The sequence below is a fragment of the Eublepharis macularius genome, chromosome 14 (assembly GCF_028583425.1).
Source record: "Eublepharis macularius isolate TG4126 chromosome 14, MPM_Emac_v1.0, whole genome shotgun sequence".
NCBI classification, from domain to species: Eukaryota; Metazoa; Chordata; class Lepidosauria; order Squamata; family Eublepharidae; genus Eublepharis; species Eublepharis macularius.
In genome coordinates this window covers 63,915,662-63,929,714 of record NC_072803.1, presented here as the reverse complement: position 1 = coordinate 63,929,714, position 14,053 = coordinate 63,915,662, and the positions used below count along the sequence as shown (strand labels likewise).

The following is a 14,053-nucleotide window of genomic DNA, read 5'->3' as shown; positions in this document are numbered from 1 at the left end:
CATTGTTCTCTCTTCCCTAATGATCCTCACGGTGTCATCAACCTTGTGATGTAGTGGAAAAGAGCAAGAGTCCAGTAGCGCCTATAAGACTAACTAAATTTGTGGTAGGGGTCTGAGCTTTTGTGAGCCACAGCTCACTTTTTCAGACAGACTAACATAGCTACCCATCTTGTAATGTTGGTTAGGCTGACAGAGTGTGATTGGCCTAACCAGGGGTCATTTTGTAGAAAAAGAACTGCAGGAACTCATTAGCATAACTCATTAGCATATGCCACACCCCCTTGCCACCACCAGAAGTATGTCATTAGCATGACTGATTTGCATAAGCCACACCCCCTGACATCACCTATCCTGGCTGTTTTGGACCCAATCCTGGCCATTCAGGGCCAAAATTGGGCCCAAAATGGCAAAAAGGGACTAAAATGGCTGAAAAGGGGCCCAAACTGGTCAGAATTGGGCCACTGCTGAGCGGGAGAGTGATCCACCACCCGTAAGAGGCCCGATCCTGGCCATTTTGGGACCAGTCCTGCCTGTTTTAGGCCCAATCCTGGCCATTTTGGGCCCAATCCAAGCCAAAATGGGCCCAAAATGCCCAAAAATCAGGTGGGCAGGGCCACCTGACATGTGACCTCTTTGGAGACGTTCCTGTGCGTTCCCCCTCAAAATGAGCCCTGAGCCTAACCCATAGCAGAGTGGGGATTTGAACCTGGGTCTCCCAGGGGCTAGTCTGACACTCTAACCACTACACCACCTTTGCTTCAGGGGTGCGGTTTATGTGTGGGGGAGACACAATGCACTTGCCCCTTGTAGGAGACCTTTAATTCCCGGAGAGCAAGGGGTCAATGTGGCCCCCCAGTGCTGCCTTCCCTGCCCTGGCCAGGCCATCCATGGCCTCCTGCAGATTCTCTTTTCTTTCCAAGTCACTTGCCTTCTGCCAGAAGCAGCTGACGCACCAACCCCTCCCCTCCATTTGCAATGCAGGGGAGACTGGAATGCAGCAAAGGAATTTTTCTATTATTGTTGCTCTTATTTTCAGCTCGGCTTGCTGAGAAAACAGGGAGAGCCCTTCAGGGAAGGATCTCTTCTCTGCCATTCTTCTGCCCCCCCCCCCACCAAGTCCGTGGCTTGTTGTTGCTGTTGTTCAACATACATCACAGTCCGTCTTGTCTGCTCCGACTGGCAGCCGTTCTCCAGGGTCTCTCAAGTTAAAGGTCTTTCACTTTACCGATTAACTGATCCTTTCTATAGGATTTGCTGCCGTGGATTGAATCTGGGACCTTCTATAAAGCATTCGCATTGCTTCTGAATTATGACCCCTCCCTGTTGCCTTATTGTGCTAGACCATTCAGTATTGTCAACGAACAGTTCTAGCTAGGTGCTCCGCTCTTCGATCTGCGGTTATCGAAGACAGGTACAACAAAATCCCCTTCCTAGAAAGGTTGTGCTCATGCCCTCTAGAAGAGGTAGAGTCTGTCGAGCACATGTTCTTTAGTTGTCCATTTTAGAGGGAGGTTTGTCTCAGATTCATTACCCCATTACTCGATATGATCCCTGGTCATATAGCCACCAATAATGCAAAACTCGACTGGTTTTTTATCTAATAAAAATTTTAGGATTACACATCAAGTCGCTAAATTGTGTGCATTAATTTGTAAATTACAGGAATTGTATCTTAAAAGTTCTTAAAGTCGATCTTTTTTTCCTTTTAATTGTATCCTTGCTTGATTAATTTGTATGCTGGTCTTAGGACCATAATAAACAAATGATCAGTGCCTGCTATCCTTGTCATGCCACGAATTGAACCTGGGACCTCTGACGTGCCAAGCCAGTGTTCTACAACTGCATCCCTATTTGTAGGTGGAAGGAAGATGGGTGGCTTGGGCTGACTGTGCATGGCTGTCTTACAAATGGAAGGAAGAAATCAAAATTCTGCACAAAGAAGAGCCAAATTTGATAGCTGTATATAAGCGATGCAAATTTACACTATATTTTTTTTATATTATACAGCATTTGCCAGACTTGAATGTAAGAGCCATGCTGGATGAGGCCAAAAGTCCATCCAGTCCAGCATTCTGTTCATGCAGTGGCTGACCAGCTGCTTCTAGGAAGCCCACAGGCAGGATGGCTGCCACAGCATCCTTCCGCCCATGCTGCCCAGCAACTGATACAAAGGAGCATACTGCCTCTGGTACTGGAGGGACTAGATATCCATCATGACTAGCAGCCATTGGCAGCCCTGCCCTCCATGAATTTGTCCACTCCCCTTTTAATGCCTTCCAAGTTGGCAGCCATCACCGCATCCTGTAACAGCAAGTTCCATGTTAACTATGAGCTGTGTGAAGAAGTACTTCCTTTTATCTGTCCCGAATCTTCTAGCCCTCTCCTGTAGTGGATGACCCCAAGTTCTAATCTCTTCACAACCATGCATAATTTTATAGACCTCTCTCATGTGTCCCCTTCCTTGCCTTTTTTCTAAGCTAAAGAGCTCTAAGCCTGGAGTGGGGAGGGAGATGCTCAGAGCAGTGAAATGCCACCCCTTCCTTATTCAGCCTCTCTCTCTCGCTCCTGAGATTACTCCAGGCATTACCTACCCGGTTTCACAGCCAGCTTGATCTGTGCGTGTCATCCTCTACCTTCCAAACTGCAAACACAGTTGATTAGCAGAAGCAAAATTTAATTCATCAAAATAAGTGAAACATACCTTTGTGTGCTTCGTTTATAACAGTTGCAGAGTTTTTCTTTTAATCATTCTGTGTTCCTGTTCCTGCAAACTTGTCCATGTGTTGCTATGCCCCTGCTTTTTCTTCCAGTTTGAGAACGAGTCAGCCTTAAACCTCTACGAGACGTGCAAGGTGCGGACAATAAAAGCTGGCACCCTGGAGAAGCTGGTGGAGTACCTGGTCTCAGCCTTCAAAGGCAACGACTCCACATACGTCACCATCTTCCTGTGCACGTACAGGGCCTTTGCCACTACCAAGCAGGTGCTGGACCTTCTCCTGAACAGGTTGGTAATCCTTGGTTCTCCTTTTCCTCCCCTGGGGGATTCTGGTAGATGAGATATGGGATGTTATTTATTTATTGAAAAAAACTTCTGTGCCGCCTTTCCATCCAAGTAGGGTCCCCACAGTCGAGAACACCAAGGCATAAAATTTTTTAGAACATTAAAACCACATTTAAAATGTTAAAACCATGGCCGTTTCCACACAGCTTACCTCAACCCGGAACGCTGCGCAACATGCGGAAAAAAACGCAGAAGATCGCGTTTTCTCGCATGACTTTTGTGCAACATGGCGCAAAACTCGCGTGAGAAAACGCGATCTTCCATGTTTTTTCCAGCATGTTGCTCAGCGTTCCGGGTTGAGGAAAGCCGTGCGGAAACGGCCAACATTTAAAATGTATGTCTAAAATGTTTAACATATAGACACGAGCCAGGGAGGAAGGCCATTCTCAGGCTGACACCCCTCTAGCCTCAGATGGTGAGGGCATCCAAAGCAAGGCCTCCGAAGATGATTGGACAGAGGGGCTCGTATGGGAGAAGGCAGTCCTATAGGTACGCTGGCCTCAAGCCATATAGGGCTCTGAAGGTCAATGCCAGCACCGTGAATTGCATCTGGAAGCAAATTTGGAGCCAGTGTAAATGGAACAACACTGGAATGATAGGGTCCCTATAACCCACTCCAGTCAATACTCTGGCTGCAGTATTCTGTACCAACTGTAGCTTCCGGACAGTCTTCAAGGACAGCCTCACTTAGATCTCATTGCAGTCATCTAATCTAATTCCCAGGGCTTGTTCCACAGTGGCAACATCTTTCCCACCCAGGAAGGGCTGCAGCTGGCTCACCAGCCAAAGCTGGTGAAGGCACCTCTGGCAACCTCTGGCACCTTTTTATCCAACAGCAGGCTTGGGCCCATCAGCCCCTCCCAGATCCAAACCTGCTCCTTTAGCAGGAGCACAACCCTGTCCAGAACAGGCGATATCACCTTCCTAGGTCAAGCCAGTTACCCTTTCTCAACCTAACCCTACCTCACAAGATAAAGTAGGATAACTCCCCCCACTTTGCCATCTCAGATTCCTTGGAGGAAGGGCAGGATATAGATAACATCTTCAGGGCATGTGCAAAGTTAAATAAGCTTCCTTTTTATCTCCCTCTTAGGTATGGGAAGCTCCATCTTCAGGCTAACGGAGATCACCCCAGGCACGCTGTGGATGAGAGGATGGAATTGAAAAAGTGAGTGCCTGACTCCTGAGCTCATCTTTGGCCCCTTCCTCAAGTTTTAAGCAGCTTGACCCTTGTTGGCAAAGATCCCAGAGGCTTCTCAGGGGCTTCTCCCAGGGGTTAGAATTTTTCTTAAAAGGACAGGCTCATGGACACTGGATGCTTAGGGCAGGGGTCCCCAACACGGTGCCCTAAGGAAGTGGGTGTGGCCAAGTTCAGCTTTTGCATGCATGGCTTCTGATTGGTCATTGTAGATTTGCTTGGCTGCGCAGATTTTTAAAAACACTGCTTTGACAGAAGCTGCCTCCACAGCACAAGAATCTTCACTGTGACTGAAAGTAAGCTTTAGCAGCCATTTTGTGGCTGGCTCTGCCTACTGGGGCAGCCATTTTGTGGCAGCCTTTTTGTTGCTGTGCTGTGTCAGAATTCCAAATGGGCCTGCAGGCTCAAAAAGGTTGTGGCTTAGGATGTTTCCGACCACACCTTTTCTGGCTGCTGTGGATCATTATCAGATCACAACATCTACTAAAACCCTTCTCTGTAAACCAGGATGAAAAGTCCAACAGCGTAGCTTAGCAAGTGACAGCTCAAGTTATGATGCATGAATGAGACAGAGGTGTGTTCTGGAAACTCATGGTTGAGATTCCTTTATGGCTGGGCTCTCTGGATAGGCAAACCAATGCATGAGGCCAGTCCTGGTTCTGCAAACTCAAGGCCACCCCCAAATTTGCACAAAAATCTCACTTAAAAAACAAAACATCCAGTTTTGAGATAACCCCCTCTCCAAAACTGATCACGTTTGCAGATGCTTCAGAAACACCTGCAGGAGTTTGAGTGGCTGTCAGGTTGCCATAGCAACCCCAGATGTTGCACAAAAGCTAGCTGCACCAACAGGAGGTGAGGGCAGTGAAGACTGCTGGGTGGAGCTGCGATTTCCCCTCCCCCAGGTGTCATCTTGGGTCCATATGTTGAAAGTATAATCATTAGAGAGCCAAGATTCAGTGCGGCTCCGGATTCTGTGTGATTGGTGGCAACAGAGGTTTGCTGCCATATGCTCTGTGGAAAGTGGGGGGAGGGGGAAATTCAGATTTTTGCTTGTGTAAAAACCGTATCTGTTTTCATGCTGTTTCGTTGTTGCATTAATCGTTTTTGTTTCCTGTTGGTTTCCAGTGAGAAATAAATTTAGTTAGTCTGTAGTTTTCTCCCTGTCCAGTTGAGATGAAATTGCCCAGGAGTGTAATCCTCAGATTACCAAACAGGCAGCTGAAAGGTTTTATATACAGTTAAAATCCTGGCTTGCCAAGAGGGCAGAAGAAGAATTTGACACCCAGAGAAAAATAGGCAGAGACAGGGAAGTGGGCAGAATTTCAGCAGCCGTTTGGCCACTGACACTCCAGGAAGGAAGAACAGGTGACATGGCAGAGCAGCCCCCCGCCCCCCGCCCTTGGTCTGGAGCACAACTCCACTTCAGTGTGCGTGTGCAGTGGAAAACAAAACACCAGAGAAAGAAAACATAAGGGAAACCACGTTTTGTGTGCTGTGCAGTGAGTCTCGCTCTCTCTGTTTCATACACACAGAGATTTAAGGTGAACAGAGTCTGTATGAACAGCAGGCGGAAACTCAGCATTTGTATGTACTGCAAATCATCACAATAGCACACAGGATACCGGTGCACACTTGAACAGGCAAACTTACACTCAAACAGTCCCCCACAAGAATATGGGAAAGCCTCACAGGATAACTGAACCCCAGCACTCCCAAGGAAAAAAATAGACTGTTCACACGCCTGACACAGATCTGACACTGTAGCCATGCAATTTGCAAAGTGTCGGAAGCCGCACACCCACTGTCTCTAGGAGAACAGGACTAGCAGAGGCAAAGTAGTGGGGTGGGGGTGGGGGGGCGTGTTGCTGCATCTGGAGAACCAGGAGACACACACACACACACACCCAGGCTGCAGTGATTGTTGAAAACGCTGCAAAGAAAACCGTATCAGGCGGCTTTTTTTCTGGGAAAAGAGGTGGTGGAACTCAGTGGTGTAGCGTGAGTTGACAACACCTGGAGCAACTCCCGGCAGGAGGTGGCGCCCTTGGCACCGCACATGCACTCCCAGGATCGTGCAATTATGTCACTTCCGGGAAGTGATGTCATTGTGCAGGGCGCAGCTACCCGTGGCCATCGCCACCAGCTCAGTGCGCTCCTTGGCCAGCAGCTGCTGCAGGAGGGCCAGCTCAGTGCCCAGTGAGCCAGCCGCCCCGTCGGCATGGGCAGCCTCCCACGGACACAGCACAGGCTCTCCTCGGTGCAGCACTCCCTAAAGATTTTGTGCCCAGGGCGACCGCCCCCCCCTACACACACTATGCCACTGGCGCAAGCAAGCCCATGAGCTCGGGTTGCCTGGGTGCAGGGCTGGAGCAGAGGAGTGCTGATAAGGGGAAGCACCAGCACCTGGTCTCCGTGCCCAGAACAGGAAATCTCCTGCACCAACTGGCCACACCTGCTGCTTCACTACCCGGTGCACCAACCTGAGGCTCGAGGAAGCGGCGGTAGAGGCAGCTCCTCCCCAGAAAGCTGAGGCATGGGGCCTGCTCCTGTTTCACTGCCACTGAGGCTCAGGGCCAAACTACAAGTGATGCCTGACACAGGTTGGACACTTGTCAGCTTCCCTCAAGTTTTGATGGGAAATGTAGGCAGCTTGGCGGAATGTTGGACAAGTGACAGTTGAAAAGTCCGTTGGACAGCAGTCGGAGAGCCAAGCTGCAAGACCAGGACGCCTACATTTCCCATCAAAACTTGAGGGAAGCTGAGAAGTGTCCAACCTGTGTCATTCGTCACTTGTAGCTTGGCCCTATGCGTGCCATGGGCTGTGTGTGGGAAGGAAACGGGATCAGGGGGCTGGGCCACCAAACACGTGATCGCTTTCGAGAGGTGCCGGAACTGCATTCCACCACGTTCCCGCTGAAAAAAAGCCCTGGGCAAAACCTTTCAGGTTCCCTTTCTTACCTCTCCACAGTCTTCCCAAACTCTGGGGATGCCGGAGCGTTTTGCTGCGATTAAATTGAGGAGATCATGCATGGATTTCGTATTTTGTATAATGACGATTAATATTTCTTCAGGGTCTATTTTACTGCTTCAGAATGTCAAAATAAAATAGGTAGTCAGTCTTAAGTGTGTGACACCCCCCGGGAAGGGAAGGGAAGGGAAGGGGCTGTCTCAGCAAGGCAGAAGGCTGCAGCTGAAGCCTCAGGGAACAGCGTTCCTTCTCCCCACTCGACCCTGACAGCAACTTAGTCTGGGGTGGGAGATAACACGGCAAGTGGAGCCAGACAGATCAACAGAATGAGCACTGTTTCATTGAATGGAGAAATGTTCACAGTCAGATGAAACGTGGCCAGGGGAGGCCATGCTTGCCACCATCACGCAGGTTCAGTGGCCACGTGGCCACTGTTGCTAAACACTAGCCCCAGCGCACGGCACTAGCTTGCATGTTAGCTTGCATGTTGAAGCAACACAATCCTCTGTCCTCCTTCCACCCTCCCTCCAGCACCATCTCTTCCATATTGGGGGCGTGGCTGGATCAGTACTCAGAAGACTTCCGCAAGCCGCCAGACTACACTTGCCTCAAGCAGCTCATCATCTATGTGCGTCACAACATTCCTGGCTCGGACCTGGAGCGCCGAGCGCGCATCCTCTTCTCCCAGTTCCAGCAGCAGGAGCGGGCAGAGCCAGAGGCAGAAGGTGAGAAGGGCTCTCAGCTGGCTGGCCATGAGTGCACTGCCCTCTAGTGGCTTCGAAGTGGGATCTCTGTGGAGGTGCCACCCCCCCCCCCCCCCCGATATCCATTGATGCAGTCTGGTGCTGCACGTAGATTGCTGGGCGTGGAGTAGGGAGACCGCCGCCCAGCCACTGGGGGGGACCTAGGGCCAGCCTCTGTTTATTTTGTTTATACCCCACTTTTTCCCCCAATGGTGCTCAGCTGTTTACATCATTGTTCTCCATTCCTCCACTTTGTCCTTACAACAGTAACCCTGCAAGGTAGGTTGTACGTAGGGTATGTAATTTGTCCAAGGTCACCCAGTGAGCTTCCTTGGCAGAGCAGGAGTTTGAACTGGGGTCACCCTGATCCCAGGCTGAAGCTCTAACCATTGCATTACTTGGACTGGCAGCAGCTCTCTGGGGTCTTGCTTAGAGAAAGGGGCCGTTTCCCCCTGTCTTACCTGCCTGCGGAAGATCGTGCGGAAGACACCGTCATCTTGCGCGAAATCGCGCCAGGAAGATGCTGTTATCCGGGAGTTTTGCACGAAATCGTGTCTTCCTGGCGTGATTTCATGCGAGAAGATGCTGTCTTCCGGGTCTTTCCCGCGATGTTCCGCAGGCAGGTAAGACGTGTGGAAATGGCCTGGGTCTCCCCACCAGCTACTGCCTGAGATCCTTCGAAGTGCTGGGCAGCTGGCCAGGGGTTTTTGCCTCTGAGCTGCACTGAGCAGCAGCTTTTCTGTACAGTTGGTGCCCATGCTTCTGAAGGCCTGGCCCACCATTCTGTGCTCTAGCAGGCAGTGGTAGCAGTGGTCTCCAGGTTCCAGGGTTTTGCCAGCTCCAACTGAGATCCATTTGCCTACTAAGTGGGTCCTCGGCTGCTGCTCTGCAGCCTCACCAAGATAGCCTTAGGAAGGTGAGAGGGCCAAGTGCTTGGTCTCGGCTATAGGTTCTGCCACTCACTCAGTTCTTTGATGCTGTCCCTATGTCCCTTCCAGCTGCGGACCATACCAGCTGCCCCCTGCGCTTAGAGGAAGAGAACGGGCTGGCCGAAGGCAAGCTGGACTTCCTGTCCTTTTCTCCAGAGATGGTGGCTGAACAATTCACGCTGATGGATGCCGTGAGTGTTGGATACTTTGGAGGACTGCCAGTCCTTGCTGGTCCCACCTTCTGCCAGTGGGGAGGGAGAGCCCTTTGTCGCCAGCTTCTCCAAGCCACCCCTTGCCTCTGTGCCTCCATTCCAGGAGCTCTTCAAGAAAGTGATGCCTTATCATTGCCTGGGCTGCATTTGGTCGCAGCGGGACAAGAAAGGCAAAGAGCACCTGGCCCCCACCATCCGGGCCACCGTCTCACAGTTCAACAGCGTCACCAACTGTGTCATCGCCACCTGCCTCGGGGACCGGACACTGAAGCCACAGCAGAGGGCCAAAGTGGTGGAGCGTTGGATCGAAGTGGCTCGGGTACGGAGCGGGATTTGAGCTGGGTGACCTTGGGCCAGTCACACACTCAGCCTAACCTACCTCACAGGGTTGTTCTGGGGATAAAATGGAGGAGAGGAGAATTATGTCGGTCACCTGGGATCCTCATCGGGGAGAAAGGTGGGGTATAAAGTAAATAAAACATTTCTCTGTTGAAGCCCAACTCAGAGCTGCAGTGGGCTTGGGGGATGCCCCCGCCCATCCTGTACCTCTCCTAGGAGCACATGGTCCTGTCTAGCCTGCCTTCCTGCTCCCGCAGTTTACCTGGGGAAAAACCTTAAGTTGTGGGGTTGGTATTAATTACACAAAGTAAGGGAATCGCTGAACTATGCAGTTTGTTCTGATTGCAAAATCTGAGCGGCTTGGAAGAAGGACGGGCGTGGGGTGCTGGAGGTCTCATTCCTGCCCCATGCAGGGGCTTTAGCTCGTGGGTGGGCCTGTCTCCTCTTCCCCGCTGCGATAACACTTGCATCTTTCTTGTGTTCCCCCAGGAATGCCGGATTTTAAAGAATTTTTCTTCCTTGCGTGCTATTCTGTCTGCCCTGCAGTGCAATGCAGTGCACAGACTGAAAAAGACGTGGGATGAGGTGTCGCGGTGAGTTTGGAGGGGGGCCCTGAGGATGCCCTTGTGTGTTACTGCCAAGTCTCCAGTTCAGACCCCCTTTGATGGGAGAGGGGGGGACCCTCAGCCCAGCTTCCCCCCACCCCCTACTATCTGCAGCCTGCCTTCCCCAAGGGGAGCTGTGGTTGTAATCCCTGAAATAATATTTAAGCACTCTTTCGCCACTGAAAAGACTAAATTTTATGGCTGCCTATCTTTCCACCCCTAACAGGGAGAGCTTCCGCACTTTCCACGAACTGTCAGGAATTTTCTCGGATGAGAATAACCACTCTTTGAGCCGGGAGCTGCTCATCAAGGTAGAAAGTGTTCATGGATTGTGTCAGCCCTTGATCTCCATGAGGTCTGAAAATTGCCTCTCACACTACCTGGGATAATATTTTGGCTCAGGACATTATGGGGGAGGAGGGGAGTAAACAGGTCCTGTTACTCCTGGAACGATGAGTTATGCTTGTTGAATTTCTGCCTGTTAAGCAGCTCTTTAAAATCACTGGAATAGAAGGCGGCAGCCTAGAGAGACACACTCTCTCTCCCTCCCTCCCTCGCTCTCCCTCCCCTCCCCAGGATCTGCAGAATGTGTTGCATGGTTGAGGAATGGGTTGTTTCCCTTTAAGGCTCTCGTGCCAAGCGGGCTGGGGCTAAGCGCTGATAGCGAGGCTGTCTGCTTAGTTTCAGAGGCTTGGGCAGCTCCCACCCCTGGCAGCCAAGGAATCCCCCCTGAGGGCGAGAGATAAGTTGGGGAGGGAAACACCCAGCCCAGGGAGGCCTGGCCTGTCCACAGAGGGATTCCCTGGTCTTATCTCTCTGCGGCAGGCAGCAGTGGATTGCCCAGTCTTCCTCCTGACTCAGGCCCTTTACTTTGAAACCTGTGCCATAAACGTGGAGTGTGAAATTCTGCCCAGTCTGTACAGTTCAATCATAGCCAGACCCTTTAAGCAAATGTCACCCAGGAGCGAAATGTGGGTGCTTAAAGTATGACAGGCCTGTCAGTGCTACAGCCTCTCTCGCTCCTTAGCTTAGCTGGCTTCTTTCTCCCAGAGTCTGGCATTGCTTCTCCTGAGGAAAGAGCTGCGCAAGGCAAGTGTTGTGTTGAAGCTGTAGGCCAGCATGAACTGGCAGGATTGTGTGGAAGTGGATGTGCTTTGTGGGAATGTTTTGCTTTCCTTTGAGCAGAAAGTGGAAAGCTGTGATGACCGCAGAAGAAGGTCAGAGCAGCGATCCCTCCAGTCCGGCCTCCTTTCTCACACAGTGGCCAGCCAGTTACTCTGGGGGCCCAGAATGACAGGCCGTAGAGGCTGAGGCCTTTCCCTGATGTCACCTTCTGGCCTTGGCTTCCAGTGGTTTCCTGCCTCTGAATGTGGAAGCAGCAACCACAGAGAAGCAACCACGGAAGCAGCAACCAGTTTGGCAGGCTGTACCCTAAATTAGAAGTCTTGTGTGTGTGAATCACTACGCTTCATGCAGTGGGTGGGTTCTGTGGCATGAAGATAAAGGGGAGGGCAGATCTATTGGGGCGTACCAGTCAGAATTTCCAAGGAGAGTTTAGGTCTGGGGCCTCCTAACTTTGAGAATCCCACCATTCAATGCTTTCCACTGGATCTAGAAAAAGTGTGCACATTTACACGTTCACCTTCCAGTTAGTTTGCCCCATGGTGATAGGTGGATTTCCTAGCATAAATCAGAAGCAGTGGCCAGTTGATTTCATGGTTTATTAGTGGTAGCCACAGCAGAGTGTATATGAAGTTGCCTTTAATTTTTCTGTATCGTTTCCCCCTCTGGAAATCCAGGAAGGGACCTCTAAGTTTGCTACATTGGAGATCAACCCAAAGAGAGCTCAGAAGCGGCAACAGCAACAGCGAGAGATGGTGAGTCCTTGTGAAGGGTCCTTCTACTGATGCACACCCAGAGATCCATCTGGGCTGGGATGCTCTCCTCTGCCAGGCAACAGAAGGGGCTTAGTCAGCCCTGTGGCCTAAAACCGTTTTTAGTTGGGTTGGGCCTGGGACCTTCTTCATGCAAAGCAGGCGCTTTAACCACTGAGCCACGGCCCACGCCAGAAGTCTGTGCTCGTTTCGTGTTGTGTCAAGTTGGACTACAACACAAAATCCCTTCGGTCTCCAAGGTCTTGGACGTGGGTTCTTTCCTAGCCCTCCTGTCTTGAGGACCTTTTTATGGGGGGAGTTTGGAGGTCAAATGTGGGGCTTCTGCGTTGTGTTTTGGCTCCTCCCCCTCTGGCCATATTGGGCCTCTCTGGCCACAGTGGTTTCCCTCTATGATCTTAACATTCATTCTCCCATTACAGGGTGTAATGCAAGGCACCATCCCGTACCTGGGTACGTTCCTCACTGACTTAGTGATGCTGGACACTGCCATGAAGGACTACCTGGATGTAGGTACCACTCATGGGAATTTAACTGTGGCTTTTGAAAAGCAAAGGGCACCCCACCAACACAACACAACACACATCCAGGCGAGCAGTGTGATAGCTGGTAGTGCCGCCTTGCCTCTTCATTGAAGGCCCTCGTCTGTGCTTCCCTGCACTTTGGTTTGTGTCTACAGCCTGGTAGTTCCAGGAGTAGCAAAGCAAAACTCACGCGGAAGGCTCCTGCCCCTGCCATCAAAATTCTAAACCTGATCCACCGCTCAGTACTGGCCGTTGGGTTTGTCCTCCAATTTCCTCATTATTCACTGAGAGTTTTTCTGTTTCTTAGGTGTTTGGGGGGATTTTACTCCAGGCCAGATTGGCTGGGTATCCTGGAGACTTTTTTGCCTTCCTCTGGGCATAGAGCAGGGGCCACTCGGGGAGTGGAGGGAGAATAACTGTAAATTTCCTATATTGTGCCAGGGACCAGACTAGATGACCCCTGGGGTTCCTTTCCGCACGTTGTTTCTATGGTTACATATAAAATGGAAGGCTGTCCCCACTCCCCTTGGACCAGTCTCCTGGCAGCAAGGCAAGCCAGGCCTTGGGGTCTTCCCACTTCACCCACCCGGTCCTTGAGACTCACCATTTCCTATAGCTTTTAATTTTTTTAAAAAAATCTTTTTTTTTAAATTAAGATTTATTTAAAAGAAGAAAAAAAGATTTTTGAAAGTGCATAAAAAATCTTGAACAAAATACAAAATAATAGATTTAAGCTACAGGAAAAAATGTAAGCAAGATATATACCACAGCTAAATTTCATAATATTACTCTTCTCGCTCTTCTTAATTAATTATACCAAAAATTTTACACTCATACATTCTATATTCAGTCATATATATCACATTTTATATTTAACATTTCTATAAAATCATAATTTTGTAATTAATCTATATTCATATTGACTATTCTTAATTTTTCTTAATTTCCAGCAACATATTCAAAGAAATCTCTCCATTTCTTTCCATTTCGTGACAAAGGGTGTGGTGACCGTTTTACAGGGGCTCCTGCTTGAAAGCCGTCTTTTCGGAAGCCTCTTTCACTCGGTCACTCCTGCTGGCCAAGAGGCGCCTGTCAGAGCCCTTGCCCAGTGATACCTGCTCAGCTTCCTGTCGTCCCATTCAAACCCTCGTTTTCTTCATCTTAAAAAACAAAAAGTGTTAACTATGGCAGAAGAATTTTAAACATCCCTTCTGTTCTGTCTCTTAAGCATTCCTTTTTGCAGTTGATTTAAGGGAAACAAGTATGTTAATTTTAAGATTTTATGAACATCCCATATGTTGGATATCTATAAATTAATGGGAGGGCGGGCGGTTTGTAATGATCTGCTCTTTCTCTCCATCAGGGGGGCCTGATCAACTTTGAGAAAAGGAGGAAGGTGAGAGCTTTTCACCGAGGTGCCGAAACGTGTCTTTCTTTTTCCTTATAAACAGCAGCTGACACCCAGATTTTTCTCTATATTTGGTGTGTGTTGGCATAGACCAAATCCAGTAAATGCAATTTATGGGCGGGGTGTGTGTGTGGGGGGGACTCTTTTCCTCTTCTGAGACAAATTTTTCCT

General features: G+C 49.9%; 1 protein-coding gene across 3 annotated transcripts in view; it reads left to right on the top strand.

The window, feature by feature from the left end:
- RALGDS (ral guanine nucleotide dissociation stimulator) overlaps positions 1-14,053 on the top strand; it is a 131,069-nt gene that overhangs the window by 104,703 nt on the left and 12,313 nt on the right. For all 3 annotated transcript variants that reach the window (XM_054997687.1, XM_054997685.1, XM_054997684.1), the window contains exons 3-12: positions 2,811-3,004; positions 4,155-4,229; positions 7,762-7,955; positions 8,972-9,093; positions 9,218-9,433; positions 9,943-10,046; positions 10,285-10,369; positions 11,858-11,935; positions 12,373-12,459; positions 13,838-13,870. In XM_054997687.1, the coding sequence (XP_054853662.1) occupies positions 2,811-3,004; positions 4,155-4,229; positions 7,762-7,955; positions 8,972-9,093; positions 9,218-9,433; positions 9,943-10,046; positions 10,285-10,369; positions 11,858-11,935; positions 12,373-12,459; positions 13,838-13,870 (1,188 nt within the window). The remainder of the gene's footprint in view (positions 1-2,810; positions 3,005-4,154; positions 4,230-7,761; positions 7,956-8,971; positions 9,094-9,217; positions 9,434-9,942; positions 10,047-10,284; positions 10,370-11,857; positions 11,936-12,372; positions 12,460-13,837; positions 13,871-14,053) is intronic.